This window comes from Lipomyces tetrasporus (genome assembly GCF_029532465.1).
Source record: "Lipomyces tetrasporus strain NRRL Y-64009 chromosome Unknown POJ06scaffold_7, whole genome shotgun sequence".
NCBI classification, from domain to species: Eukaryota; Fungi; Ascomycota; class Lipomycetes; order Lipomycetales; family Lipomycetaceae; genus Lipomyces; species Lipomyces tetrasporus.
Genome location: NW_026611602.1, coordinates 1,039,343 through 1,066,036, shown reverse-complemented (window position 1 = coordinate 1,066,036; position 26,694 = coordinate 1,039,343). Strand labels below are relative to the sequence as shown.

The 26,694-nt window shown below is 47.8% G+C and overlaps 8 protein-coding genes and 1 non-coding gene across 9 annotated transcripts; 4 read left to right on the top strand and 5 right to left on the bottom strand.

Annotated features, from left to right (window-relative positions):
- Nucleotides 1-1,733, top strand: POJ06DRAFT_225042 (nucleotide-diphospho-sugar transferase). The gene is made up of 2 exons (XM_056185699.1): nucleotides 1-203; nucleotides 293-1,733. Exons 1-2 carry the CDS (start codon nucleotides 123-125, stop codon nucleotides 1,304-1,306), a joined length of 1,095 nt encoding a protein of 364 aa, XP_056042853.1. The 5' UTR covers nucleotides 1-122; the 3' UTR covers nucleotides 1,307-1,733.
- Nucleotides 1,734-3,458: 1,725 nt separating this feature from the next.
- On the top strand, nucleotides 3,459-4,927 carry POJ06DRAFT_134447 (ceramidase). Its single transcript, XM_056184425.1, has 3 exons — nucleotides 3,459-3,742; nucleotides 3,865-3,953; nucleotides 4,057-4,927. The coding sequence occupies exons 1-3, from the start codon at nucleotides 3,678-3,680 to the stop codon at nucleotides 4,773-4,775; spliced, it is 873 nt and encodes a 290-aa protein (XP_056042852.1). The 5' UTR covers nucleotides 3,459-3,677; the 3' UTR covers nucleotides 4,776-4,927.
- A 604-nt stretch (nucleotides 4,928-5,531) lies between these two features.
- On the bottom strand, nucleotides 5,532-8,748 carry POJ06DRAFT_134470 (TATA element modulatory factor 1 TATA binding-domain-containing protein). The gene is made up of 2 exons (XM_056184426.1): nucleotides 7,075-8,748; nucleotides 5,532-7,019 (listed from the first exon to the last, which is right to left on the bottom strand). The coding sequence occupies exons 1-2, from the start codon at nucleotides 8,596-8,598 to the stop codon at nucleotides 5,733-5,735; spliced, it is 2,811 nt and encodes a 936-aa protein (XP_056042851.1). The 5' UTR covers nucleotides 8,599-8,748; the 3' UTR covers nucleotides 5,532-5,732.
- A 2,070-nt stretch (nucleotides 8,749-10,818) lies between these two features.
- Nucleotides 10,819-12,464, bottom strand: POJ06DRAFT_256874 (VIT family-domain-containing protein). Its single transcript, XM_056188078.1, has 2 exons — nucleotides 11,826-12,464; nucleotides 10,819-11,772 (listed from the first exon to the last, which is right to left on the bottom strand). The coding sequence occupies exons 1-2, from the start codon at nucleotides 12,254-12,256 to the stop codon at nucleotides 11,283-11,285; spliced, it is 921 nt and encodes a 306-aa protein (XP_056042850.1). The 5' UTR covers nucleotides 12,257-12,464; the 3' UTR covers nucleotides 10,819-11,282.
- Nucleotides 12,465-14,160: 1,696 nt separating this feature from the next.
- On the top strand, nucleotides 14,161-14,959 carry POJ06DRAFT_134427 (ankyrin repeat-containing domain protein). Its single transcript, XM_056184424.1, has 2 exons — nucleotides 14,161-14,199; nucleotides 14,248-14,959. The coding sequence occupies exon 2, from the start codon at nucleotides 14,317-14,319 to the stop codon at nucleotides 14,746-14,748; it is 432 nt and encodes a 143-aa protein (XP_056042849.1). The 5' UTR covers nucleotides 14,161-14,199; nucleotides 14,248-14,316; the 3' UTR covers nucleotides 14,749-14,959.
- A 4,356-nt stretch (nucleotides 14,960-19,315) lies between these two features.
- Nucleotides 19,316-21,243, bottom strand: POJ06DRAFT_134387 (mRNA capping enzyme-domain-containing protein). The gene is made up of 4 exons (XM_056184423.1): nucleotides 20,315-21,243; nucleotides 19,878-20,260; nucleotides 19,660-19,826; nucleotides 19,316-19,607 (listed from the first exon to the last, which is right to left on the bottom strand). The coding sequence occupies exons 1-4, from the start codon at nucleotides 21,146-21,148 to the stop codon at nucleotides 19,567-19,569; spliced, it is 1,425 nt and encodes a 474-aa protein (XP_056042848.1). The 5' UTR covers nucleotides 21,149-21,243; the 3' UTR covers nucleotides 19,316-19,566.
- A 1,022-nt stretch (nucleotides 21,244-22,265) lies between these two features.
- POJ06DRAFT_t59 lies at nucleotides 22,266-22,336 on the bottom strand. Its single transcript has one exon. It is a non-coding gene; the product is annotated as a tRNA-Gly (tRNA).
- Nucleotides 22,337-23,694: 1,358 nt separating this feature from the next.
- Nucleotides 23,695-23,883, top strand: POJ06DRAFT_269454 (uncharacterized protein; the record flags this gene model as incomplete). Its single annotated transcript, XM_056189373.1, has 1 exon — nucleotides 23,695-23,883. One exon carries the CDS (start codon nucleotides 23,695-23,697, stop codon nucleotides 23,881-23,883), a length of 189 nt encoding a protein of 62 aa, XP_056042847.1.
- Nucleotides 23,877-26,689, bottom strand: POJ06DRAFT_256860 (Tubulin/FtsZ, GTPase domain-containing protein). Its single transcript, XM_056188077.1, has 11 exons — nucleotides 26,354-26,689; nucleotides 26,187-26,222; nucleotides 26,084-26,097; nucleotides 25,979-26,020; nucleotides 25,873-25,927; nucleotides 25,452-25,826; nucleotides 25,313-25,393; nucleotides 25,138-25,264; nucleotides 25,001-25,086; nucleotides 24,747-24,939; nucleotides 23,877-24,697 (listed from the first exon to the last, which is right to left on the bottom strand). The coding sequence occupies exons 1-11, from the start codon at nucleotides 26,363-26,365 to the stop codon at nucleotides 24,375-24,377; spliced, it is 1,344 nt and encodes a 447-aa protein (XP_056042846.1). The 5' UTR covers nucleotides 26,366-26,689; the 3' UTR covers nucleotides 23,877-24,374.
- Between the last annotated feature and the right edge of the window lie 5 nt (nucleotides 26,690-26,694).

Genomic DNA, 26,694 nt, shown 5'->3' with positions numbered 1-26,694 from the left:
ACGCCTACGCCGGCTCGCTTTCTCGTTCTTTGACGCATTCTCTTCCCACCTTTCAATCATCGTGAATTCGCGGTTTGCATTTTACGACATTTTCCATTCTCTATTAAATACACTTATTCGCAATGAAGGGACTAATTCTCGTCGGCGGTTATGGTACGCGTCTGCGTCCTCTCACCCTCACACTTCCCAAGCCCCTTGTTGAGGTAACTTTTCCCTAAAGACGCGTCGGAATTTTGGGGCGTTGAATATTCACGAAGAATAGTCAATTGCTAACACGCTTTCTTCTGTTTAGTTTGGCAACAAACCCATGATTCTCCACCAGGTCGAGTCTCTTGCAGCTGCTGGCGTTACCGACATCGTTCTCGCTGTCAACTACCGACCCGAGATTATGGTCGCTGCTCTGAAGAAGTACGAAGAGTTGTACAATATCTCCATCACTTTCTCCGTCGAGACAGAGCCTCTTGGTACTGCTGGTCCTCTCAAGCTTGCCGCTGAGGTTCTCCAGAAGGACGACACTCCTTTCTTTGTTCTCAACTCGGACATTATTTGCGACTACCCATTCATGCAACTCGCCGAGTTTCACCGCTCCCACGGAGGTGAGGCCACCGTTGTCGCTACTAAGGTTGAGGAGCCCTCCAAGTACGGTGTCATTGTTCATAAACCGAACACCATTGGCCAGATTGACCGATTCGTCGAAAAGCCGGTCGAGTTCGTTGGCAATCGTATCAATGCTGGTATCTACATCTTGAATCCCTCAGTTGTTGACCGAATTGAGCTCCGGCCTACCTCGATTGAGAAGGAGACTTTCCCTTCGCTTGCTAAGGACGGCGAGCTATACTCGTTTGATCTCGAGGGGTACTGGATGGACGTTGGCCAGCCCAAGGACTTCTTGTCGGGTACCTGTCTCTATCTCTCTTCTCTCGCTAAGAAAGGTTCCAAGCTTCTTACCCCTACCACCGAGGAATTTGTCCACGGCGGCAATGTCTTGATCGACCCGTCGGCGAAGGTTGGCAAGAACTGCCGTATCGGACCTAACGTCACCGTTGGTCCCAATGTCGTTATCGGCGATGGTGTCCGTCTCCAGCGATGTGTCATCCTTCAGGGCTCGCGCATCCGTGACCACGCCTGGGTGAAGTCTTCCATTGTCGGCTGGAACTCTACCGTAGGCCGCTGGGCTCGTCTCGAGGGAGTTACTGTCCTCGGTGATGATGTCACCGTAGCTGACGAGGTCTATGTCAACGGCGGCTCAGTTCTCCCTCACAAGACTATCACGTCTAACATCGAGACTCCGTCGATTATTATGTGATTCTTTTGGGTTCTCTATGTTTCGGTGTTGGTTTGTTTCGTTTGATTATGTTTGTTAAGCAATTAGTTAATACTCTATTGGTTTTGACATCGATTTTTTTAATCTCAAGATTTCACGTCTTGCCTGAGTTCAAGGCACTTATTTGTGACATATAGAAGCTCTTGCCTTATTTTGTTTAGTGTGCTATTTGAAGCTTTCGGAAAAAAAGTGGGTTCATTTTTGTATTTTAGTAAGTACATTGTTGTTCTATTTGTGTTCTGTTTGTTATTAGTACTCGCACGTATGTAGATTTAGTGAGCCTAGCGCCGAAGTAACATCGATTGTTTAACCGAGATGTGCGGGTTCATGTGAAGGCGATCAGTTTCGCGATTTTGTATAATGGTCGACCTGGATTGGTCCGAGGCAATTTAAACCTTGGAAGGCGCGCGCCGCACGGCCCCCTGTCTTTATTCAGTTCATATATTCAAGTCATGACGACTCTATCGGCCTGCATAACAGGAATCTGGTATATTAGACCATTCCCCTGTCTACGCCCCTATTGTATTCCCCCGACGGAACGCAGCGAGCTCTAAATTTAATTGCGCGGACAGACTCGCCCGGTCTCAGAACAGCAGCACGATGGCAACCACACATACATAAGTTAGACAAATGCCGCTGCACGTCCCTCAGGTTCTCATCTCTACATAGAGTACTGGCGTCCTTACGAGTCTTCCGATAAGATGATGTCTGGCGTTCCGGTACATTCTACCCAGTCGAACGTAAGGCCATATGACGCAAACGGCTCATATTATGAGATTACAGTTGTGGAATCACTAGTAATCTGCTAATAAGTTAGAGGCAAAGTAGTTCTGAAACGGGTCGGTCTTTCCCAAGGTGCGAATAATGCTAGAGCGGAGAACTACAAGCGTAAGTATAAGGGCTGTGTGGATTGAATGATTTGAATATTATAGAGTTGCATAACTGGCCGTGCAGAACCGTCATATCAAAGGTATGAGACGCCAATATCCCTCGGCCTCCTCTAATACTACAATGGAGTTGGTTTGTCTGTATTGAGACTCGATCTGCTTAGTGGCCAGCGAGACCGCATGTTTTGTCAGTGTGGCTGCGCCACTGTGGATCAGAACGACTCTGATAAACCAAAAGAGTGGCATCAGGAAATTTTCCTATAGGATTGAGGCATTCTGCGTCTGTGTTCTTACTTGCAGTTCCAACAATGCCTTCAAAAAGATTATGGCTAATCATAACGTGGGAATTCGGATGGTTCCAGAGCTGCACCGCCACAACGCGCCATCAGGGTCGGAGTTGTTACAAATGTGGCTGGTGCCAATAACCTTGCCAAATCAGGACTCTTTAAAACTGCGGCGCGACAACAGCGGGTTTGCCTCAACGTCTGAAAGCCGCTACGCACTTTAGGCCGCGTAAATTGGACTTACAGTTTGAACTAGCGACTATATTTCACCATGTAGCGGGGAAGCTAGGAAGTTCGGGTTTCACTAGACCGGCCGTCCGGGGGAAAATATTACGCCTTGCACTACAAGAGCTCCGTAGAACACATATACAGTGAGCCGCATTTTTTAGAGTGCAATAGCACCCTAGCTGCGGGCACATATAAATGCTTCCGTGGGGTCCAGCACCCTGACCTGAAAATCATCAGGTCGAATTCTAGATTGCGATCGGAATTGTCTGCGCCTCGCAGCCGCTGTTGAACTGTCAGACCAGTCTATCCGGTCGCGAACGCCGTTCCTGCCATCAGGAACATTCGGGTCGTAGTTGAGTGCAGCCAAGCGGAAACCGGTAGCATTTCAACAGTTCTATCCGAGTGATCCGCAGAGGTTATGAAGCTGCGCTGTTCAGTCCGAATGCCCCGACGCACATCCTGCGAGTAATGAAAGAATGCAGTTGCCGGATGTGTCTCCTGTCGCAACTACAATTTGCAGGATTGTGCTAATATTCGAAAAGGCTTGATCAGCTGGGCGTTTGTTTGATCCCGAACGCGGGCCCCCAAGATTAAAAGCCAGACTGCCAGATCTTAGAGGAGGCTGCTGGGTACAAAGGTTCTGTGCACAGGTTATGGTGGCGACGACGGTACCCGCCACCGAGCAGCTGCCAGCGTGCGTGTCGCCGCCGTTGTTGCTCCCGCCAATATCCAGCGCCCTTGTCCAGCCCTCTTGTCTGCCAGATACTATAATACTCTACTACACATTTGCCCACCTCACTGCCGTGCTTTTGTATACAACTACACCCGGTTAATTTCGACGGTTCACACGGTTCCTGTCGCTCGTTCGTGTATCGGTGCTTATTGCGGCACAATCTCCCAACAGGCGCCGCACTTCCTCCATCTCAACACGTTCTTGACGGTGATCTCCAAGCCATGATCTCTTTACCTTGGTCTTATCCGTATCCTTCTCCACCCGGATCGGGCTTTTGGGGTCCTCGGTATGTTGTTTGCCGCAATTTCAAGCTGTTCTTGTTCTGCACGCGGAATCCGTTGTTCCGCGGTTTCCGAATGTGACTGTCGGAGCAGTGCCTGTCAGGACTCATCTAATAGGATTGATTAGGACATCCACTATTGACTGGTGTGAGGAGAACTATGTCGTTTCAACGTACATTGCCGAGGCTATGAACACTATTACCAATGGGATGTTTGGTATGTTAACGTCTCGTCTTCGCTCTCTAGCCTGTTCGACTGCGACGTGTTCGAGTATGCTTGATTGTTCCGTGTGACTAACCGTATGCGTTTCCTTTCACAGTCGCTCTTGCCGCCTTTGCCATTTACAATGCAGTTGTACAGAAGCATGAGAGGCGTTTTATCTTGACGGCTATGGGATTTGCCCTTGTCGGGATTGGCTCTTGGTTGTTCCACATGACCCTTCAGTACGAATACCAATTGCTAGACGAGCTACCCATGATTTACGCTACCTGTGTTCCAACCTGGGCAGTATTCTCATATGCACGAAATAGGAAGGATACAATCTTGCTAGGTGTCTACATCTTCCTTGGCGCTTCTATCTTGACTGCCGTTTATCTTCACTTCAAGGATCCCACTATCCACCAGGCTGGATACGCTGTCTTGACCGGCATGGTCCTGTTCCGTTCGCTATACCTTATCGTGACCAAAATCGAGGATGCTCATGCTCGTGCTGACATGTGGAGGACTGTGATCATTGGCATTGCCACCTTCCTCAGCGGCTATGGTCTCTGGATGATCGACATCCACTTCTGCGGCACCCTACGTGTCGCCCGTCGAGCCATTGGTATGCCTTACGGGTTCTTGCTTGAGGGCCACGGATGGTGGCATATCCTTACTGGTCTTGGAGTGTACTACTATCTCGTCTTCTTGGAGTACCTCCGTATCTGTCTCGTCGGCCGTGCCCCAGACTACGACTACGTTTGGGAGTGGGGTTTCTTCCCGCACGTTGATCTTAAGAAGAAGAAAAGCGCGGCGAAGGTGAGCAAGAAGAATAACTAAAGCTGGCACTAGAAGAAGTTCGAGGTGCATCTGTCGCTGCGTATATAGGCTGTCTTCATACTTCCCTTTTTTGTGTTGTTTCATTATCGCCGTCTAAATGTACTCTTGTTGCGGTTGCTTTTATGATAATTTTTCGTTACGTGGTACGAATGTTATGTTCCAAAAAATGTGAATTTTTGCTCTTTCGTTTTGTTATATAGATTTCTAGTTTCTTTCAGGAAGATACGGGATATTGGTAGGGATTATATATTCGTGTGTTATAAATTTGCGAGAATTTTATCTGAGGCCTGAGGATTACGACGTTATGGTATATATATATATCACGGTTTGCTTGCGGTTGAGTCGGGTTGTCAGGAAAGTCGACAGCGACGATATCATGGTCATACGGTCATATATTGCAACCGTATTTCATTTCGTTTTTTGTTCCACCGTTGGTTGTTCTGGAGGAGAAAAAAAAATTAAGAAAGAAGCAGCTATAGAATCATACATAAATCTCTGGTTATGTCGGCTTGGTCTCGAAAGTTTGAAATTTTCCTTTGTCAGCTTCGCACTCTAGGAGCTTTCAGTATCGATCGTATCATTTTTGCTTTGTGGACAGAGGGTGTCGAAGTCGAGTTACAGTTCATGATCCTGGCAAGTACGTCTGTGAATATAGTCATCTAATTCGCTGGGAATTTCAATCTTGCAGAAAAATTTAACCACAAGCTAACTATTTAGATAAATTTACAAGCGAAACATAATAAAAACACCGATGTCAAATGCCAACATGAACAACAAAATGGCAAAAAAATTTAAGCCAAAAAAAAACAAACAAACACGCCAACTATCGTAACCCACGCCGACAATGCTCATTCGTCTCTCCAAATTTATATTCGTAATCCAAAATGTCATAGAACCATGCATTTTGCCTTTAGGTCTTGTTCATTTATAAATGTATCCGGTTCGGCAACATTTTGTCTACTCCGCCTTTTGGTTGACCCTCTCAATCAGCTCCTGAATCTGCTGGCGATACATCATCTTTAAATCGGCGACATCGTCTTCCAGCTCATTCACCCGCTCCGTTTTCTCGCCTAGCAGCTCCAAGGTTGTCTGCTCACGCAATCGCAGGTCGTCCATTTGTTTCTGAAGGTCCGTGCACTTGGCTTCAACGTCGCGCTTGTCCCTGACTTCGCGGAGCAATTCGACGATTTCTTCCCTGGCCTGGTCGCGGTCGCGCGCGAGGATCGCCAGTTCTTCCTTTGCGGACGCGAGCTCGGACGACAGCCGTCGAATAACAGTGCTCATCCGCTCAGACGATGATACGCCACCGATAGCTGTAGATGCGTTCGAAGCGAGCTCGTCGGCGGGATTGCTGCCGCCGGTAGAGTCGCCTGAACCACCGCCACGGCCTCTGAACATATTGTTTTGCATGTTGATCTGCTGTGGCGCAGAGGACGAGCTCAGCTCGGCCAATGATACGAAGGATGCGGATGATGACATGACTGGGGTTCCTACTGCTGAGTGTGATGGCGAAAATGAGTGATTGGTCTGTATCGATGGGATGCCAGCTCGCGTTGTGCGCGACACCCGGCGATGTTCGATAGATGTCGGAACATTTATCGAACCGCTGTTGCTATTAGCTGCGCTAGGCGAAGCGAACCATTCATTGTATGATGACGATTCTCTGCTCAAACTGAAATTACGACCACCGTTTTGATGGGCAAAATAACCTGGTGAGGTACCGTTCTTTGAGAACGTCGGAGACGATAGAGCTGGCGGAGACCGTAATTGCATGATCGTCTCCTCCCGGCGTGCTTTTTCTTCTTCCAGTAACCGCTGTTCCAATTCTGTCTTGTCCTTCTCGAGCTCCTTGATTGCACTCGTGAATCGCGCAGTCTCTTCATCGATCCGCTTGCGCAATGAAGCAACAAGGTCGCTCTGCAACTGCAACTCTGCTTCAAGGTCGCTCGCGCGAGATGTAACAGCTTCTATTTCCTGCTCCGACTCACGGACACGGGAAGATTCTTCGTGAAGTTTCTTTCGCAGTGTCGCGTCGCGCTTGGCAACTTCGTCCCGGTCGTTCTCCAGACTGGCAATCCGTGATTGTAACGACGCTTCGATTCCGTGCCAATTTTCCGTAGCAATTGCATATTGTGATTGCAGGGTCTCGACTTGTCGTAGCATCTTCGCTTGCGTGTCTCCCGTAGCTCCAGCAGAGAGCTCTTCGGCTTGAATGCGCAACATCTCGAGTCTATGTTCAAGGGACTGTTCGGTGTTAGTAACTTCCTGCCATGACAAGTGTGTTCAAAACATAGCATACACTAATCTCCTCCCGAAGCTCGTGCTCACGAGTCTGGGATCTGTCCGATTCTCGGCTCAGTTTCGACTGCAGGTTGAACTTTTCGTGGGTGAAGCGTTCCTGCTCGAGAGCGCGTTCGGCTTTGAGTGCCTCCAATTGCTGCGCCAAACTCTCTGCACGCGTCTTCTCCTTGTCCAACGCCTCTGTCTGTGCTTTCTGCACCGCGTCATCGGCGAGCAAATTGGCCTTTGTAAGTTCAGCGCGTAGATCTGAGATTGTGTCTTTCAGCGTATCTCTTTCCCGCTTTAAAATATCCACCTCCGAGTCTGATTTGGCCAGAATCTTAATGCGCTCCGATTGCTTGCGTTCAATTTCGTTCGCTTTCCGCAGTCGTTCGCGCAGGTCTGCTGACTCTTTCTCGGCGCGCTCCTGCCGTCGTTTTGCCTCCTGGGCCTGTCGCTCGGATTCTTTCTCGGCCGCCCGAAGGCGCTTAATCGTCGTCATATGCTTCAGTTCGTTCTTCGACAGTGTCTCACCTTCGAGGAGAAGTAATGCGATTTTTTCATCTTTCTCAGCGAGCCGCGTATCAATGTGATTCTGATTTCCCTTCTTTTGAGTGTAGTCGAGGAGCTGGTTTGACAGGTACTTTACTTTCTCTTCGAGGATTGTGATGCGGCTGAGTGATGAATGGAGATCCTCTTGCTTTTGGGCAAGCTCTGTGCGGAGTTGTACATCTGAGGCGGAGGGCAGCGCATCAGCTGCAGCCGAGTCTGCCGTCGACTCTTGGTTCTGCGTAGACGCCGCTGTCTGCTGGTTTGCAGCGTTCAAAGCCTGGGGCACCGCGGGTGTCGATTCTACAGTGTCGGTCGTCGTACTATCTTCGACTTCGGACTCGAATTCACTCGCTCGCTCTGACTCCTTCTCGCTCGCGGGTTGGCTCTCCTCAATCGACGGCCGCGTACTTTCCATTGATGGCCGCGTACTGCTCTCAACAGACGAGGATCCAGGCGTTGGCCGTCTAGCAATACCGGCCCCCGCCTTCTGCGCCTTCTGCGCCTGCATCGCCAGCGCGAGCCGTTGTTGCATCGATATTCGCTGCCCTGAGCGGTCTGTTGCTGGTGTTGCCGGTGGAATATGTGCTTCTGATGCCATAGACGGGTCGAGCACTTTATCTAGACTCTGTTCGACAGTCGTAACCGCCCTTTTGATAAACGAGCCCCACTGGCTTGTGCCAGCGGAAGACGATGTCGGCGACGATGTTGATCCCCGCGGCGGAGGCGTTGCAGCAGATAAAGTCGGCGGAGGCGTTGCCGCAGATAAAGTCGGCGACGGCGTCGATATTGGCACTGGAGCCGACTCTATAGGCGTCAAAGCCGGAGTCGTTGTTCTCGACGGAGCCGTAGACAGAGAGACATCTTGTGGGGAGACGGCAATTCCTGGTACGGAGTCCGGTAGTGGGGGATCAGTTGTGGCAGCTACATTAATCGCGTCCTGGAATGGGACTGCAATTGCTGCCGCTGCTTGTAAGTCAGCATCGGAAGCCATTATTGCCTTTTGCAATAATTGCGGTAAGAACGTCGCAGTTCTATCGAATCAATCAATCAGTCAACCACTCGATTGTCAGATGATGTACTCTTGAAGCACGAGCTGTAGAGTGGGAATATACTGCCGCCATGTGTGCGTGCGGCATCAGTGTGAGCACAAACAACATATTTTTGTCTGTCGCCGTTTCAGAGCCCCGCGCACTTTTGGGCTCAGATGTCCCACCTGGTGCCGCATGTTTTCAGTCACCGTCTCTTGAAGGAATAATCAAACTACTTTCAATCCTTTCGAAATAGTAGATTAATTTTGGTTTTTAAAACAGAATTATGTGCTGGGAGATTTGACTCACTATGACAGGTCAATAGCTGCATCGGGCGGCTGCATAGATGCATTTCTTACGTTATGGGCAGTTTCCGCGTGACAGCATACACCAATTGCTCTGTGCCCAAGATCGGCATCTACTGCACTTCACTAACATAATAGTAGGTTTGATCTATTTGTAATTCACAGATCTCAATGCCGTCGTACACCGGTAGGCTTAACTTGTCTAATATGTCCGGTCATGGAGTATCCCTCTCTGCCATCTCGGTGCCCATTGTAATTTTTTTTCGCGGCAAGAAGTCGGTGCTTGATTCGTCTGCCATAAATCGACAAATAGACGCCAGAGGGCGTGCAATTTTAGTGCCGAGAGTTGAGACTAAGGTCAAAGGCTGACTCCAGATTGGAATCCATTTTTATTCACCATCTTGCCGGTTCCTAGAAATGCCGCACTGCAAAAATGGCGGTCATGACCTTCCTAACAGGAGAGATGCTTGCAATTCCTCCGTACGTGTACAATGAAGGCGGCCGGGCCGGCCCTATGTCGTATAGTCTGAATGTCTCGTCGCCCCTTACAAACAAGTACCCTAACCCCATGAGTACTTGCATTAAATCACAGGATTCTAAATTGTAGCACGAGTGACAAATTCGAAGACTTGCAGACTACGTTCGACCATGCAAGGTTTTTCGAGAACGTTTGTCTATATCTCTAGTGAGTCGACAGCCGAGGGACTCCAGTATGACATCAAGCCGTGCGCCTGGTGGATTCGGGACGGCTCTTTCTTAATTCTTATATTTATTAACTTTTAGTTATCGGCAATAATATTATTTTTCTATACTGTTAGAACGTCACCCATGAAATAACAGTAACGCCACAAGCGTCAACCTAACTAACAGAACTTGTGATATTGCTCTGTCGCTTCTAACTAGACACAGAATTACATATTCATCAGCTCACAAGTCCATTTGACGGCAAACTGTAGCGCTACTGGTCGGATATTCAGTTTGATTTTGTCCTGTTTCTATCAAGTTCACCATTGTATTTTTGCGCCGACCTTTTGCCCCTCTATGATAGTAGTGCTGAATGATTCAAGCTTGACGGAGACTATTATGTCGTACAATAGACAGGGTTCACCCACTGCCACCCCAACCCGAAGGGTGAGGCTTCGCTATCTAAAGATCGCGATGCGGCTCTACAATTTGTTACAATGGCCTACTAAGCACGGAAGCGCGACTTGGTCTAGACTGCGCGTACGCACACTCGGTTTGAGTCATCACGATGTTGCGAATGGCGAGAAGATGTCTTAGACTGGATAGAGGTCAGGAAATGGCAGGTGACGCGCGGGCTAGCCTGGGTCGCGAGTCGCGACTGGTGGTTCCAGTAGTCATCAAAACATCCTGCTTTCGCTAAGCGATTATATGATAGGTCACCTGCAGCGTTGCGTGATGGTGCAGCGGGAAGACGATCCAGGCAGAGCTTGTAACAATAACGCGACTTGCAGGCCTGGAGTCAGACCGGGGCCGATCGAGCCTTCCACATTTAGTGCCAACAACAGACCGCAGCACAATATCAGATAAGCCGTTAAAGGACTGCGCTAACCGACGCTGATACGCAGCAATAATAGTGGCATGGCCGTAAAAATCTGGAGTTGACTCGTTTTTGCGTATTCCGCTTGGCCATACAAGGCGCCAAACCACACCAAGCTCAGCCGACCAATCAGAGCCAGTGACTCAAGCAGCAGGACCTGTGCCGCCCACTGATAAGCTGACCTGAAAGCCGCACCTAGCTTGGCTAAGCCTTCATTCCATGGTCTCGTTTTGGCCTCGCTAGCGCAGCCACCGCATTTCCTACTGATTTCTTCTGTGCCGCTTCGGCTCTGTCGTCGTATCAAGTGAATGGACTAGTCTTCACGCAATATAATTCCAGTTCTAAAATTAATGCCATACACTTAGCAAAAGTATGTACAATGAAAGGAAATGTAACACTGATTGACGTGATTGAGCAAAATGATGACAAGCGTACACTTACAATATACAAACCATGCGCAACAATGATATGATAGCAAACAAGACCCCAGTAACAAAGAAAAAGCATCCCGAAAAGTAAAAAACCAACCCATAGTAACACAAAGAACCCACGTCCTCATGGTGGATATATAATAGACCCAGCTCATTTTTAATCATATTCTATGTAACCCCCCACCGCATAGAAATCCACAATCCCAAATTCTTCATTAAACAATTAATTGAAAACCGATACCCGCTATGATATGCTGTATGAATAGAGACCAAAAAACTAAACGTGACAACGGAAATGACTGGCGGCACACCCTCTCGCCATGAACAAATCGAGCCTGATAATTGATTGATTAGGCGCTATCGATTAACCGGACCATAAGGAAAGCAGCCCCTGCTGCGACAGCTCCTGTTAATACCATTTGCACACCACCCCAAACGGCCTGCATTCTGTCGTTGTTGCCAGTGAAGATAGTCTTAGCAATGCCGAAGATGAAGAGAGTGATGACCATGATAATAGAGCTGAGAACCAAACCATCCTGAACAGTGTGTACAAATAAGTACGGGAATAGAGGAACAAAACCACCAAGGAAGTAGGCGGAGCCAATGGTAGCGGCTGAAACGAACTCACGGCCAATAGGAGGCTCTTCCATACCGCGACCGAACTTCATAATAAAATTAACCATCTCGTCCGGGCTCTTCTCAAGGTCACCAAGGATTGCAGAGACAGTGGACGGAGCTAAGCCATATTCGCTCATAGCCTCCATAACAGCCTCTTCTGAAGATGACCGGTTGGTTTGCATAGCCTCACGCTCACGCTCAAGCTGAGACTTGTAGCAATCACTGCAGAAAGTCAGTAACGCAAATTGCTGGCAAAATGACGTGTATCAAGGTACCTTTCACTCTTAGCCCCCAAGTAGCCACCCAAGCCCATAGAAATAGCGCCGCTGACGAGTTCCGCAATGCCACCAGTGATGACAACCTTGGTGTCACCCAAACTGCTCAAACCAGCAGTGAGAGCGAATGGAACGGTAAGACCATCGGACAAGCCAATAACAGCATCAGAAATTACTCGAGGCGAAAACCAATGCGATCGGCCAGTAGATGCCGAAGAACTGCTAGACGCAGTAATCGTGTCGGAGCCGGACGACTGACAATCAAACGACTCGTGCTGGTCTAGAAGGGGTCGACGCTCCTCCTCATAGATTGGAAGACCGCTTTCACTTTCACGAGAAGAGCCAATCTCCATAGCGGGTTGTTGTCGAGCGTTGAGTTGTTGTTTGCCGTTGGGCTTGTAGCCAAGCAGACATCGAATGACGGTAGCCATTGTTGAGAAATGTCAAATATGAGCGACGAGAACACGGGACAGGCGAGAAAGGAGTATTAATCGGCGCAAAGGCAACACGAGAAAGTGATTTTCTAATTCTATATCACGCGCGAAAGAATAATGTGGGTGAGTATTATGCACGGATGGGTCGAGACTGAGCAGAACAACGGTGGGCAGGCCGAAGGACTTTATCCATGCCCCGATCGCAGATTACACCAGGCAACATTCTGGACCGCCCGCACGCTAGTACGGTTTGGGCTCAAAACAAACACACTGTGTCACCCTGATTTGGGCTTAGTGCACAGTTAACTTATTAGCGCTGACGCTCTCGTCGCCCCTGGCACGTGCGGAGGGCGTAAGCAGCAATTGAGTGCGCTCTGATTGGTCCAGCGGCCGGTTGCTGGAGTTGCCCAGCCACAGCCGATCGCGGTCTAGACTGTTGCGGTGCGCTTATCTCGTCCACAGCTCTCGGGCCACATACTACACAATACGTAATGCACAGCCGCACCAGCCACAAGCTAGTCCACCGAGCACGGAGTAAACCTCGTTCGGGTATTGATCCGCTTAGACCATAAAATCCGAGGAGAGAAAGTTCAGTGCAGAATGCTGCAAAAGGTGGACAGAATGAAGTATGGAATCTTGACGGTCTGGGATCACGTTTGGGCACCCACCGACTGATTCGTGCGAAACGGGTTACGAGTACGAGTGTGACAGATGACAGATATCAAAACGATGTGAAGGAATAGCCGGACCATACTATTTGCTTAGCTCCAGTAGGCTGTCTCAGGAATTTGCAGCCCTGAGCAATCTTAAGGGTTTCTGAGTGTCGCGGAGCTTTGGCATTCTCGTTATCGGCATTTCAGCAGACCGGTCCTGTTGTAGCTTGTCCATCTCCATACGAGCGCAATCAGAGCTCCAGAGCGGCATTATTATTAGGGATAATATCAAAAATGCCACTGAAAAATTACAGTCAAACCTCGCTATATCGATACTCGATACACGACATGGCGATAAAATCTGGTGCCGTAATTCTAAAATTGGTGAAAAATCAGTTCGTTATAATTGCCTTCCTAAAACAAGTTTGGTACTTCGGTATTACGATCAATTTAAAATTGATGCCCAGATTACATTGGCTTTACGAGGTTTGACTGTATTGTATTTGCGCCTGCATGCCCGCCGCAGATCTGCCTAACCTCAGCTGTTGATCGGGCCAGCCAATGAGAATGTGCGCAACAATGGCTTACGCTGCAGTTTCGGCGCCGCCCTGGGTTATGGAGTTGTATGGTGCTGGAGCTTTGTCCAATTGCTTCTATGCACGTGGGTACAGCGAACCGGGCGTTAGTTATTCTATTCACTGTGTGTTGCTAGGGCAGTGGAGTAGGGTAAAAGTATCGCGAATATAAGCCGTACAAACCGTTTTTACGCTGGATACCTCACGCCAGAGCATTGGAATATCCACAGATTATTGACTAACGATTTGATGCAACCGATTAATCCTAGCCTCGCTTTAATCCTGACTGAGAGCCCGAACCGAGTGGAGTGATTGTTGGCTCGAGTTAACCCCGTAAGCTTCAATGCTGCCTCTCGAGGCACGTGACCTAAGCCGCGCTACACCAACTCATAGATTTTTGCTCCCCGCAGGCTCTCGTAATCTTATCCGGCATCGTACTAGTGATACCCTACCTAACGCTCCATGGCAGACGAAGAGCCCGTCGACGCGTTCCCACTGCACACGGCGGCTCGTGAGGGCCGCGAGCTCGCGGTCCGCTCCATCATCCGGTCCGATCCACCCCTGATCTCGAAGCGAGATGACGACGGTCGCACGCCGCTGTTCTGGGCCGTTAGCGCCGGTAATGCCGACATCGTGCAGTCGCTACTGACGGCTGCGGCCGGGTCTGATGGACAGTTGAAGCGGCTTGATATTGACGACACTGACGAGGCCGGTAAGTTCTACTAAATGGCCCGAAGATGTAATTGCGCTGAATCTCACACGTGTGCAATAATTAGGCTGGACCGTCTCCCACATCGCAGCGTCCGTAGGCTCGCTCCCGATCCTCGACATGCTACTACCGTACGACCCCGATCTTTCACGACAAACTTCGGCGGGCCAAACTCCGCTGCACTATGCAGTTTCCCGTGTCCGATATGACGTCGCTGTCCGACTAATCGAGAAATTCCCTGGCGCCGTGCGAATCAGGGACCGGCAAAATCAAGTGCCTTTACATCGCGCGGCGGCTATCGGCAATATCCCCCTGATTAATTTGTTGATTAAGAACAAGTCGCCGCTGAATACCGTCGATCGGTCGGGATGGACGCCATTGTTCCATGCAGCTGCTGAAGGACATGGAGATGCTGCGCTAGTCCTCGTACGCGCTGGTGCCGACACGGAGAAACTTGATCCTGACGGAAACACGTTTTTGAAAGTATGCCCGGACGATAAGGTGAAGAAGTGGATTCAGGACGTGGCTGTCCGGGAGGGATTGGAGCTATAGATTAGCTCATCAATTGTCAACAAGAAATACGTGCATTTGCAGTCGGGTTTTGGAATGCATTCGTAAGAAACACAGTCTTGTATATAGGATTTATATATGGAGGGAAAATGGAATGTACGGAATGAATCAGTCGCGGAGAAAATGCCTCAGGGGTGCGGTCCAGAATGCCAATCAGTCGTAACGGGTTGAGGTCGTCGACGGTCAATGCGCGATAGTCGATAACCGACTTCAGTGCTTTATTCTTATTTGAGACCAAAAACAAACTAAGCGCGTCCGCCGTAACTAGAATTCAACTTTTTTCGACAAAAGATTCAGAGTTTATTTGGTGCAGAGCCACCCTGTCATGCGATTGTTTTTGTGGCATAATAGTCCTCTGTGACTGCCTCATATGTGTTCGCGAAACGTATGAAACTCTTCCGACATGCGCCGCGAATGTCTCGAAAACGATTGGCGGCTCGAGTCTTACAACCCACGGTCCACAGACATCCATAGATACGGCGGCTACGGACTCATCGTTCTCGGTAATTTAGCCAAGCTGGGTGTCAAGACAGGAGGTCCCGTAGTGTGGACCTGCAATTCTCGCTCCATAGCAGTAATTACAATTGCGCTAAGGACAAGCTGTAATTAGTCTTGTGCCCTACGCCGCGTCATCATCGTTCGCGCATATTTCGGTACACGATTATTAAAGCTTGTCTGGATATGTGCTAGTTTAAACTGCTCGAGAGACTCGAACAAATGTCTAGATTGACGTCATCTCTCACTGACCTACAATCATACGAAGGCAGCTGTGATATTTCAATGCCAAACACATTGTCGCTACGCGAACCCTAGGACAGATTAGTTTCTGGATTTCAGGGAATGCGATACAAATCCTCGACGCGATCAAAAATATTGCTGGTGGGAGGACCAATTTGAGTTTCCCACGGGCCAGCATCACGGCCACTGACTCTAGAACTCACTAAATATTTCCGGACAATATTTGGCAATACGATACAGGCTTTATGACGAGAACATGATAACCTACTACTTGACTCTCGCTGGGCATATCCATTTGTTATTCGGCCCGTTCCTCCCGCTGTAACGAATCGGCGATTGTGGCAGCCAGCCTAGAGCGGCACTTCTTTAAGGTTCAGGGGTGAACTTTACCTTTTCCCCCTCAACTTATTTTATTGGCTCGTACAAGGCGCATTTATATTAACTCATGACAATATGTACATAACGGCCGAAATCCACAAGACAAAGAAAATAGAAAATACCACAAAGCCAAAGAAACAAATAGGGCTGGTCACGATATCGCCTACTGGGCGATATCGCCATATCGTATCTCCGGCGATACGATATCGCCAGGAATTTGATAATATCGCGAAGATATCAAATTATGTAATATACGATATACGATATTGATGATGAATATCGTATCGTATCGCCTAATTTGCACGTGATCCGCGTCATGGGAAAGAAACGACCAGAGATAGAAAGACTGACTCTGTAATTACTCAATTACGTGCACGCTAAAGCCCCAAGCATAGATATTTATGAGTTATATTGATCATATTCGATAGATCCTTCTTTGATCTCTGTGTTTCTTTGTTAACAATACAACATGACGAACTCAAGAACCCTGCCCTCGTCTACCACTTATCTCCAGAGGCATATCCATCTCTCATCAACATTAGTATTCTCATCGTTTCTGCGCTCATTGAGTGCCTCCTGAGACCCAACATATCTCGTCCTTTGTCAAACACTCTTTCAACTGCAACTTCTGATGCAGGAATTGCAAGGTAATCGCGCGCAGCTAACGCCATCTGAGAAAACTCTCCTTGATGTGCCTTCCACCAGGAGCACAGCCAACCCTTTTCTTTCGTGGCTAGTCCAGTGACAGCAATAGGTTCAAAGTGGCTCCGGCTCTAGTTGAGAGGGATAGTCATTGTGAAGTCTTTCCTTTATAGCATTCACAATTGACTCCCCATCGTCGCCAAGCTCTTTCCGTAATAACCCACCTTTAACTCATGGATCTAGCATTACTGCTGCGTAGTACGTGTCCGACTCGTCCATAAAAGTATAGTACTTCTGGTACTGTTACGGCGACTGAGCACGGAGACAGCAAGACTTGGACTAGAACTTGATGGGGCGGGGAAAAACAAGATCCGATTTCTTGAAGCATACAACAAGGAGCGGAGCCGTCAATTTATATCCCTGACTCCGCTACAACAAGGTTTAACTATGTACATGCTGTATGGCCTTCGAGGCCTTGTACCACTCCCGTTCGGGCCGTCAGAAGTCAGATGTTGTCTTCTGACTCTCAACCCGACATCACCTGCTTAGACAAGAGCCCATGACCGATCATGAGTCGCCTCATGACTCTAGGTCGGAACTCTCGACGACAGGACGCCGATACTTTGGCCCCTTGTCCGGGCCAGTGCGGCTCGCGATGATGATGCGGCTCAGAAGTCAGAGCTTCATGACAGGTACTTGACCAACACTGCTGCAACGGCAGCCGCTATATCTGGCTTCAGGCCCGAAAATTCTTCCTTACATTCAGCGGCATCCACCAGAAGATCTGAGAGCTCATAATAGATGCTCAGCGTGACGCTGATTTGTGGTGTACCACTTGACACAAGCAATGTGAACTCGTTAAACTTTGTAAGCACTTTATGTACTTGCTGCAAATGCTGCCAGTCTTCAGATGAGAAGGGAGGAATCTGATTCTGTAACAGAATATACTCCTCGATCTGTGTAAGGATCTAGTGGGTGAGTTCCTACGAATCTTAGGGCCTCGCGCTGGGACGGTACCAACTTGGCCAAAAGACCACGATGATCAATCTTAGAATTGATTATGGCCCACTGCGCATAGTATAGTGACCGCCACCACTAGGGTCCTGACAATCTGCCTCTTTGACGCAAGACCATCATCCAGCATTTGATAAGTTGAGTTCCACCTGTTATCAACATCATATGCTATAAACTTATCAGGCAAGTCATTAATTCTACACACATTCTTCCAGCTCTGCTTTCGTTGAGGCGTTCTTGCTATCCAAAGAGCAAGGATTCGAAGTCGAGCCATCGCAGTGTGTGCTCCAATCCCTTTACCATCTCGAAGTTGATCACATGCCTCATTTGCACTCTTGCTGTCGCCTGATTTCAGAGCAGAGAGTATTTCCTTAACAATAAGGTTTAGAATATGTGCCAGACAGCGGATATAACTATCAAGACCTTGAAATCGTATGGTGCTGTTGCCTAAAACGACGCCATCTGCTCTACCCGCTTTAGTTGAAAGATTAAAATAGAGTTCTGAAACTAAGGTCTCATTATTGCTCGCATTGTCGGCAGTAATCGTTAAGAGCTTGTGCTCAAGATTGAGCTCTATCAGAAGATTCTCTATCATCTCTGCCGTATTCTCTCCACTGTGCGCACCTTCAATCTCCTTGAACTCAAGAAGGCGTTCTTGGTATTCAAAGTCTTGATTTAGCCAGTGCCCTATGACGAGAATTGCAATAGAGTTCTTGCTGGTCCATGCATCTAGGGAAAGTGCAATTGTACTGCAGGTAGCAGCTAACTCCTCTTTCAGTTTTAAGCGATGCTCCGCAAAATCAGACTCGATCCGACGTCGAAGAGTGTGTCGCGATCCAAATGGTAGTGTAACTCCAGGGAGATCTTCAAAGATTGAGCGAAATGCCGGTCTTTCTATAGCGGTAAAAGGCTGCAACTCTGTCACCGTCCATCGGAGTAGATTCCTTTCAAGTCGCGCTTGATGCGAGAGCTCATCGCTGTGCTTCCAAGCGGCAACAATTGTTCTCTGTCCGGGAGGTGAAACCGTAATACATTTGTAATGCCGTGCTTTTGTAGATGAAGCTCCATATTACTAGTTGATGTTCCCCTCACAGAATTGAAAGTCTTCCAGGCGCATCCAGCCTGCTGACAGCGAATCTCTTTCTCCTGTTCCACTTTCTTAGGTCTCCTATTGACAAATTGCTTATGGGGTACCGCTGTGACACTAAAGTATCCCCAAATCCAATCTGTAGCAGGTCTCGGTCGCGACTTTCTGCAGATACTGGAGACGGTATCAGCGCCTGACGTGTTTGCTAATAATTGAGAAGCTGATTCTTCAGGAAAGACATTGCTTGCGACATCATCGATAGAGTTATCAACTGTTGATTGCGCGGTCAATCGAGGACTTCTAAGAAGTCGATCTTGAGACTCCGCTTCCTCGTCACTACCATCATTAAGCCAGTAATAGTCAAGTTCACGACGGGAGCTGCGGGGAAGGCTACTAAGCTCTACGTTCGTCTGTGAACTGCTAAAGCGTTCGTCAGCCATGGGAGAGAATAAAGATATGGATAATGATCTAACTGGCAGGAAAGTGGCAAAATTCTCTACAGCTTTAAGTTAATTTCGGGATTTTATACTTCCGCTTTATCGCCAAGTTGGCGATATCGTATCGTGAACAGCCCTAGAAACAAGCGGAAGGACGACGACCCGAACACCAAAGGAAGTCATATTAAGCCACCCAGCCACGAACCACCAAGCAGCGCGACCTTCAAACCAGGCCCGAAACGAGCAGAGCTGGTCGGGCCTCGTGCGGATGAAAACAAAGCGAGCAAACAACGGCAACATTAGGGACCGCCCAGGTGCTATCCCAATAACCTTAATATGAACAGGCAATGTCAACTGCAGCACTCGCACAATAACCTCGTATTGAAGATCAGTCCTCGAATGTCACACGCTCGCCGGTTTGTTAACTTCCTCAATAGTTGACTTCCGATATACAAATAGTAACACAAACAATGACGTCTCTATTATATAGAGTGTATGATCCGACTAGCCCGCTAATTTTTCGAAGGCAAACGCCAAATAAAACCCTAAAATATTAGTACACCGTGATAAAAAATTGTGCGGATTCGCTCAACCTACCTGCCGCTTCTCGCTGATCTCCTTCAATTCCATAACTTCCATCCCGTTTGGTGACTCCCATACGGCGACATATATCGAACAACTCCGGATGTTCGCTGGTCTCATCTTCAAATACTTCATGGAATCCTTTACGATATATCAACTCCAATTTGTAATCCTCCGCCATGCTAGCATTTCATTAGTCTCTTTAACGCCCTAGCCTTCTCTTAGTCACTTACGCTCGGAATATTTCGAAAGGCACCACGTATTCAGGGACGTCCTCGACAGCGTCCTCGAGGAAGAAAGAATATCGCTGCCCGAAAGGAGACCGGAAAATACCATTTCTAGGAGGTTCATTATAAAACCTCACACTGTATACAGAATTACCCCACTCTTTCTTTCCAGGAGGTAAATTGGAGATATGGTCGATTATAGCATCGGACGATGGAATAGTGCCTATAAATTTGCCTCCTCTTCGAAGCGACTTAGAAACATTCTCAAGCATTTGACGTGCCTTTTGCTCGTTCTCGAAGGCGTAGTGCATGCAGAACTGCATGGTCACGATGTCCACAGGAAATACGGCCTCGTGCATATCTCTAGGTAGGTGAGCTGAAAGCGGCATCTAAGTTGTTTAGTTTAGTCCGGTAGAAAGAATAGTGACCAAAGCCAAACGTACCCCAAAGGCATCACCAGTAAAGAATTCTGCCCAAAACCTTCTCCGTCTCATATTCTTATACCTATCGCTGGCTTGATTTATGCTGACATCGGCCACATCAATGCCGATATAGCCGCGAATTCCAGCAATATCCCACTTTAACAAGTCACCTCCTTTGCCACAACCCATATCTAACACAACATCGTCTCTATTTGCAAATCTTTTTATGAGGACAGACTTTATAAAGTTGTTGAATGACTTCAATTTAATGATAGGTGAGTACTGCCGCTGAGCAACGCCCTGATCGGGTCGGGCGTTGTAGTGTTGCCGAACAACAGAGTCAGTTGACCTTCGTGAGAGCTCTGTCTGCACGCGCTGGGATTCATGTACTTCCATCTGGCGCCGTTTGGCAACTTCTTGGTCACGAACCTCATGTGTCCGGCGAGCGGCGGCGGAAGGGCGCTTCAGCTTTCGTGGCGGCGATCGTGGGGGAGACTTAGGCTCTGGAGGTCGCTCGGATACAGATGAAGGTGTTGCAGCAACTTTAGCATCTGCCGGAGATGCAGATAACAATGCATCCTTGTTGCTTGAATCTGCTGTCGTTGAAAAGTCTGCCTCTTTTCCGGGTGCTCCATGATTATCCCTTCTTTTAGATCCGGTGAGCGATCGTGGCTTCTCCACCACTTCTAGCACTGTCACTGGTGCATTCACTTTAGTGTCGGTCGATGCTGAAGCAGATGACGGTATCGATTTGCCATTGTCATCGACAGCGCTTTCATCTTTCTCCGTGGTGCCTGCTGCGGTTTCTGTTCCTAGCGCTATGACTCTATTGGTGGCTTCTAATTGGTCTGGCATAGTGATACCTGGCTCCTAGTCAGCTTATATACGTGTATAATTGGTCGTTATGTAGTGATCCTGTGATTTCTCAAGTAGAAACCTGATGATTTGACGGAGAGAGTTGTGCTCTAATTTACAAGGGGTTTTTCCCGCGTGCGGCTTTTGCTCTGCTGGCCTCCGCTAGCTTTCTACACGGACAAACCTTGCTGACGGTATTTTCAACATGCCTACGCGACGTCTAAACGGACAGAATTGGCAAGCCGTGTAAGGTACCTAGGCAATGGATTATGGCTATATATGATGAGCAAGCGGAGCTCTTGGCTAACACCTATATACGGACCCTGCTTGATCAATGTCACTACGGGTTCTATTAAGCGAGTGCATAACGTTCCTATTGCTGCACAATGTCGAAGCAAACGCCGTTAATTTCAAGTATGAATAAACCGGTGCATTGCTTCAAACAATGGCAATCGCTGCAGGCACACGAGATGATTTGACTGAATCATCTAGTCTTAAATTTTATTAAATATAATACAGTTAACGTAACTTGTGTTTACTTCAATTATAGGCTTGCATGATCCGGGGCTTTAATATAAATTTGGCAAGTAGATGCCGTGGTAAACTTGATTTGGCCGCCTATTAAGGTGTGACTTACAATTCCTCTCCGAAATGTAACTTAGATGCAGCATCGGTTTGTTGCGAATCGTTGGGGGTTGGCTGTGGGCCAGTCATCCTTACCTAACATGTGGCGTGCTGCACTATGGAAATGTCTATCATCTGCTCCGAGATTCGCTTAAGATAAAATGAGCCGGGATCCGTTCGAGCTGTTGGACTGCTCTGCTCTACTTCTAAGTAAGCTTCGCAAGCGTTAAAACCATATTATATCACAGAAGACATTTCCAAGCACAATAATACAGACGCAAGCCCCAAGGTCGAGCCCTAAGACTAACTTAACTACACATGCAGACTAAATTATATTGATGGGTAGCCCAAAAGAACTCCACCCTGTATCATTACACTGGCGCCGGAATTTCCTTCCTTAGCAACTTCAGATTATGAACAAACCAATTCATTTTACAACTAGGTTAACTTAACTAACTTACTTCAGATTATTAACAAATAAAAATAAATTCGATGCTTGATAGGGGAGTCGAACCCCTGTCACATCCTTGGGAAGGATGTATGATACCGCTACACTAATCAAGCTAGAAACATTAGAACAAAGAATTGGAACGAATGACATTCATCTGTCGCTGAAACCCCAACCCTTGAGTTTCTCGCTCAGTTTTGGGCTGGGTGCATTATGTATAGATAAGTCAATAGAAAGAGCGCTTTCCAAAAAACAACAACAAAAAAAAATTCCCAACTTCTCTGCCGCTCAATTTTCCGATATTGAGCTCTTCTGCCGCGCCAGCGGCGCGCGCCCTACTGGGGAAGGTGGGGCGCTAACAACGCGGTCCTTGGTCCGCACGACTCCACAATATCCTCACGACCGAGGCTCCGCCTTCCGAGGACCGCCCTGGGACGGTCATTTTGCAGACAGGTTCGGATGTGGTCTCGAGAGACCAGGTTGCTCGCGCTTCAGCAGGCTTTCTCTACTGACGCACAGCATCTCATGCTCCATGAGTCGCTTGACGGCCATTACTATCTTACCACCATGGAACTCGCTCAATTAATGAGCTCCTCTGTCGACACTCTTCCGTCTCGCCTTCTCCCGCTCGTCAGTCCAGTGCCCATATCTTCAAATTCTCCTCGCTCGTTCGCGATATCGTGGCGCGCACTTTCAGCAAGCGTTTCCGCCACTTCTCAGCATCTTGTTCTCCATGAGCCTACCGACGGCTACTACTACCTCACCACCATGGAACCGGAACTTATCACAGTTGACACAGTTGAAAATTGAGGGTGTCGTGATGCCAACTAAAATGTTGACGGTCTTGTGACCTTACGTCATGGCTGTTGCATCGAAGACGGCCGAGTTTTCATACTGACAGGTTGGTTGCACTCATTTTTCGGGTGCCTAACAAATGCCTATATCGCGGCGTTGTAATGTATGCAATACACGCATTCCATTTGGGCACAAAATAATCCTTTTGTGTAGTGACGATTGGGAGGGTGTTTATAACCACCTGTAACGACGCTGGACTGGACTGGATTGGAACTGGACTAGACTGGACTGGACAAGATATATTCTTATTGTACAAGAATACAAGGACTTCTTTCTGTCTGTGCCCGTCGGGAAAATATCTTGTCCAGTCCAGTCTAGTCCAGTTCCAGTCCAGTCCAGTCCAGCTCGTTACACCAACCAGTTGTCCCCCTTATGGGAGAGCATTGAAAATCATTCAACCTTCCATACACAAGTCATTAGTTACGGTTGCAAAGCATTAGTGACCATCTATTATTTATTAGACATGGGCGTTCAAGAAGACGTATACGATGTAGCATTTGCAGAAATATGTTGCCTTAGTACTGGCTGAGTCAAGTGTGTGCGGGACGAGTTAAGATGTGTGGAAGGATTGGCACTGAGAGATGTCTTTGGATTTATCAATTAATTGCTCACCTTGACAATGGAACAAGATCGTGAGGAGAAGAAGGCGCGCTCTGACGCCTTACGAGGGTATGCCGAGGTAAAACGCATAGAAGCGCAAAATATGATGGTGAGTATCGAACTTGAGCACTTTAAGTTAGAGTCATTGGAAGTAGAGTCTCAAAGGCTGCAGCTAGAGATTTTACGTCAACAAGCAGCAAAGAAGTAGTTGTGCTTGCCGGTCAGTCAATTTGTTCTCAAGCAGTATTGTCATCTTAATATTTTCATAAAAAATTATATCGACGTAGTGTCAGGATTTGAGGTGCTTGTGTCTTGTACAAGTGAATAAGCTCGCGATTACGTCGAAACGTGTAAATACATTTACCGATTGAGCTTGTAACCACCGTCTTCGCCAATTGGTACAACAAAACATTCTATACCGAAATTCTGAGTACTAATATGCGAAGCGGACGCACGCAGCGGTCTGCGTCCGTGCAGCGTCGAAGTCATTAGCAAATCAATTCCGACAGTGATTGAAACATTATTATTATTACATTTAATGATACAACCGGTACATCGGGATATATCTTAAACCAAGTGACGATACTATTTAAAATATAACAAAATGACTAACAAGCGAAATAGGACAGAGATTCAATGATATACTAATAGATAAACGCACTACTCATTATTTGACCCGGGGTAAAACTATAAATCAATCTACTGCGCTTCCTCCAATGCCATCTCTTCGTCGTAATCGATCTCCTCATCAGAAACAGTTGCCTCCTGGTACTGCTGGTACTCGCTAACAAGATCGTTCATATTCGACTCCGCTTCAGTAAATTCCATCTCATCCATACCCTCGCCGGTGTACCAATGAATGAAGGCTTTCCGGCGGAACATAGCAGAGAACTGGTCGCCAATACGCTTGAAGAGCTCCTGGATGGAAGTCGAGTTGCCAATAAAGGTAGCAGACATCTTTAAGCCCTTTGGAGGTATAGCGCAGAGAGCCGTCTGGACGTTGTTGGGGATCCACTCGACGACTATAAAATCATTAGTAACACTCATCGGTAATGTCAAATATATTCTTACAGTAAGCAGCGTTCTTAGTCTGGACACTTCTCATCTGGTCTTCAACCTCCTTGATTGAAACCTTTCCTCTGAAGAAAGCACCAACGGTGAGGTATCGGCCATGACGGGGATCTGCCCCGGCCATCATATTCTTCGCATCGAACATTTGCTGCGTAAGCTCTGGGACTGTAAGGGCGCGGAAAGAGTATGAACCCTGTTTGACATTAAATTTCCGTTCCAGTTAAATGATTAACGTATGAACCAAGTATACTTACAGCAGAAGTCAATGGAGCGAAGCCGACCATGAAAAAGTGAAGACGTGGGAAGGGAACCAGGTTAACAGCCAACTTCCGGAGATCACCTATAGTAGAGTCAGGATGGTATATTGAGCGATAAGAACGACTTAACGTACTGTTAAGCTCGCCTGGGAATCGAAGAGACGTGGTGATGCCCGACATAACCGCGGACACCAAGTGGTTGAGATCACCGTAAGATGGCTCGGTAAGCTTCAAAGTTCGAGAGCAAATATCATATAATGCCTAGGGCCATTATTAGTTGGGTATTCACGGCGCGAGTGCTATTCTTACTTCATTATCGATACAGAAAGTCTCATCTGAGTTCTCTACAAGCTGGTGTACGGAGAGAGTGGCGTTGTAGGGCTCAATGATCTATGAAGAATAGTTATGAATTATTTCCCTTGACGATGAAATACGAGGTGCGACATACTGTGTCGGAAACCTTTGGCGATGGGACAACAGAAAACGTGGCCATCATACGATCTGGAAATTCCTCGCGGATCTTGGAGATCAAGAGAGTGCCCATGCCAGCACCAGTACCACCACCAAGAGAGTGAGTGATCTGGAAACCCTGAAGGCAATCACAGCCTTCAGCTTCTCTGCGAACAACATCGAGAACGGAGTCAACAAGTTCAGCGCCCTCAGTGTAGTGACCTTTTGCCCAATTGTTTCCAGCGCCGGACTGGCCGAACACAAAATTGTCAGGTCTGAATAGGTTGCCGAAAGGTCCACTGCGAACGGCATCCATTGTACCAGGTTCCAAATCGACTAGGACTGCACGAGGAACATACTTTCCACCTGTAGCCTACTACTGTTAGCCGTAACCCAGTTGCTATAACGATAGGCCAGACCTCGTTGAAATAAACGTTCAAGCGCTCGAGCTGGAGATCACTGGTTCCGTGATAGCTAAATCAAAAGTTCAGACATGACCATCGTACATTTCAAAGGTTCACCTACGCTCCAGAGCCGTCAATGCCATGCTCAGCGCTGATAGATTGCCTGCACACCAGTCTTGTTAAACCTGTTTCACTGCAGTCCGCCACGAAACTCAATTGTATTTACCAAAATGCAGCGCCCTAAATCGCAGTTAGAAGCAAAATCCTGAGAGTAAAGGCCAAGACGGACAAAACGTATCAATCTGTCTCATATATGACACAAAACTTACAATTTGATTACCACACTGACCGGCTGACAGATGAATCTATGGCAAGACTGTTAATTTTATATCCTCCAAAATAGCAGGAGCCACAGTAGTGCAAGCTGTAAAAGGCGGCGACGAAAAAGAGTTGTCGCGGTAGCTCGGGAGGAAAACACAAATTAGACGCGTCTTACAATTTCCCTCATGGTGATGAACGAGAAACAATTTAATAGCTATAATATCAAGAAAGCAATCAAATATCAAATATAGAACTGTCGAATGCTGGATTCAGCGGTACTGATAAGCTCGGAGTGGTGCTTTCTGAGCTGTGGACGCTGCAATTTGTGAAAAACTTGGATGTGCGAAGGACGGCGCGGCAGCGAAGGGGGCGCCTCACCTCCACCTGTTCACTGTTGTGGTGGTTTGTTTACTTTTGTCGCTCGACTCGCGTTACCCACTTACCCGGCTTATAGCCAAAATGATACCCCATGAGCATTTGAGAATTGTTTACCAGATGACCAGGTTGCAACTGAAC

Coding starts and splice junctions, on each gene's coding strand:
- POJ06DRAFT_225042 (XM_056185699.1), top strand. CDS start 123: ATGAAGGGACTAATTCTCGTCGGCGGTTATGGTACGCGTCTGCGTCCT. Junction 204..292: donor TTCCCAAGCCCCTTGTTGAG/GTAACTTTTCCC, acceptor TCTTCTGTTTAG/TTTGGCAACAAACCCATGAT.
- POJ06DRAFT_134447 (XM_056184425.1), top strand. CDS start 3,678: ATGATCTCTTTACCTTGGTCTTATCCGTATCCTTCTCCACCCGGATCG. Junction 3,743..3,864: donor TCGGGCTTTTGGGGTCCTCG/GTATGTTGTTTG, acceptor AGGATTGATTAG/GACATCCACTATTGACTGGT. Junction 3,954..4,056: donor TATTACCAATGGGATGTTTG/GTATGTTAACGT, acceptor TTCCTTTCACAG/TCGCTCTTGCCGCCTTTGCC.
- POJ06DRAFT_134470 (XM_056184426.1), bottom strand. CDS start 8,598: ATGGCTTCCGATGCTGACTTACAAGCAGCGGCAGCAATTGCAGTCCCA. Junction 7,020..7,074: donor AGCTTCGGGAGGAGATTAGT/GTATGCTATGTT, acceptor AACACCGAACAG/TCCCTTGAACATAGACTCGA.
- POJ06DRAFT_256874 (XM_056188078.1), bottom strand. CDS start 12,256: ATGGCTACCGTCATTCGATGTCTGCTTGGCTACAAGCCCAACGGCAAA. Junction 11,773..11,825: donor TTGGGGGCTAAGAGTGAAAG/GTACCTTGATAC, acceptor GACTTTCTGCAG/TGATTGCTACAAGTCTCAGC.
- POJ06DRAFT_134427 (XM_056184424.1), top strand. CDS start 14,317: ATGCTACTACCGTACGACCCCGATCTTTCACGACAAACTTCGGCGGGC.
- POJ06DRAFT_134387 (XM_056184423.1), bottom strand. CDS start 21,148: ATGCCAGACCAATTAGAAGCCACCAATAGAGTCATAGCGCTAGGAACA. Junction 20,261..20,314: donor TTACTGGTGATGCCTTTGGG/GTACGTTTGGCT, acceptor TAAACAACTTAG/ATGCCGCTTTCAGCTCACCT. Junction 19,827..19,877: donor CCTTTCGAAATATTCCGAGC/GTAAGTGACTAA, acceptor ATGAAATGCTAG/CATGGCGGAGGATTACAAAT.
- POJ06DRAFT_256860 (XM_056188077.1), bottom strand. Junction 25,265..25,312: donor CTTTCTGTATCGATAATGAA/GTAAGAATAGCA, acceptor TAATGGCCCTAG/GCATTATATGATATTTGCTC. Junction 25,087..25,137: donor ATTCCCAGGCGAGCTTAACA/GTACGTTAAGTC, acceptor ACTCTACTATAG/GTGATCTCCGGAAGTTGGCT.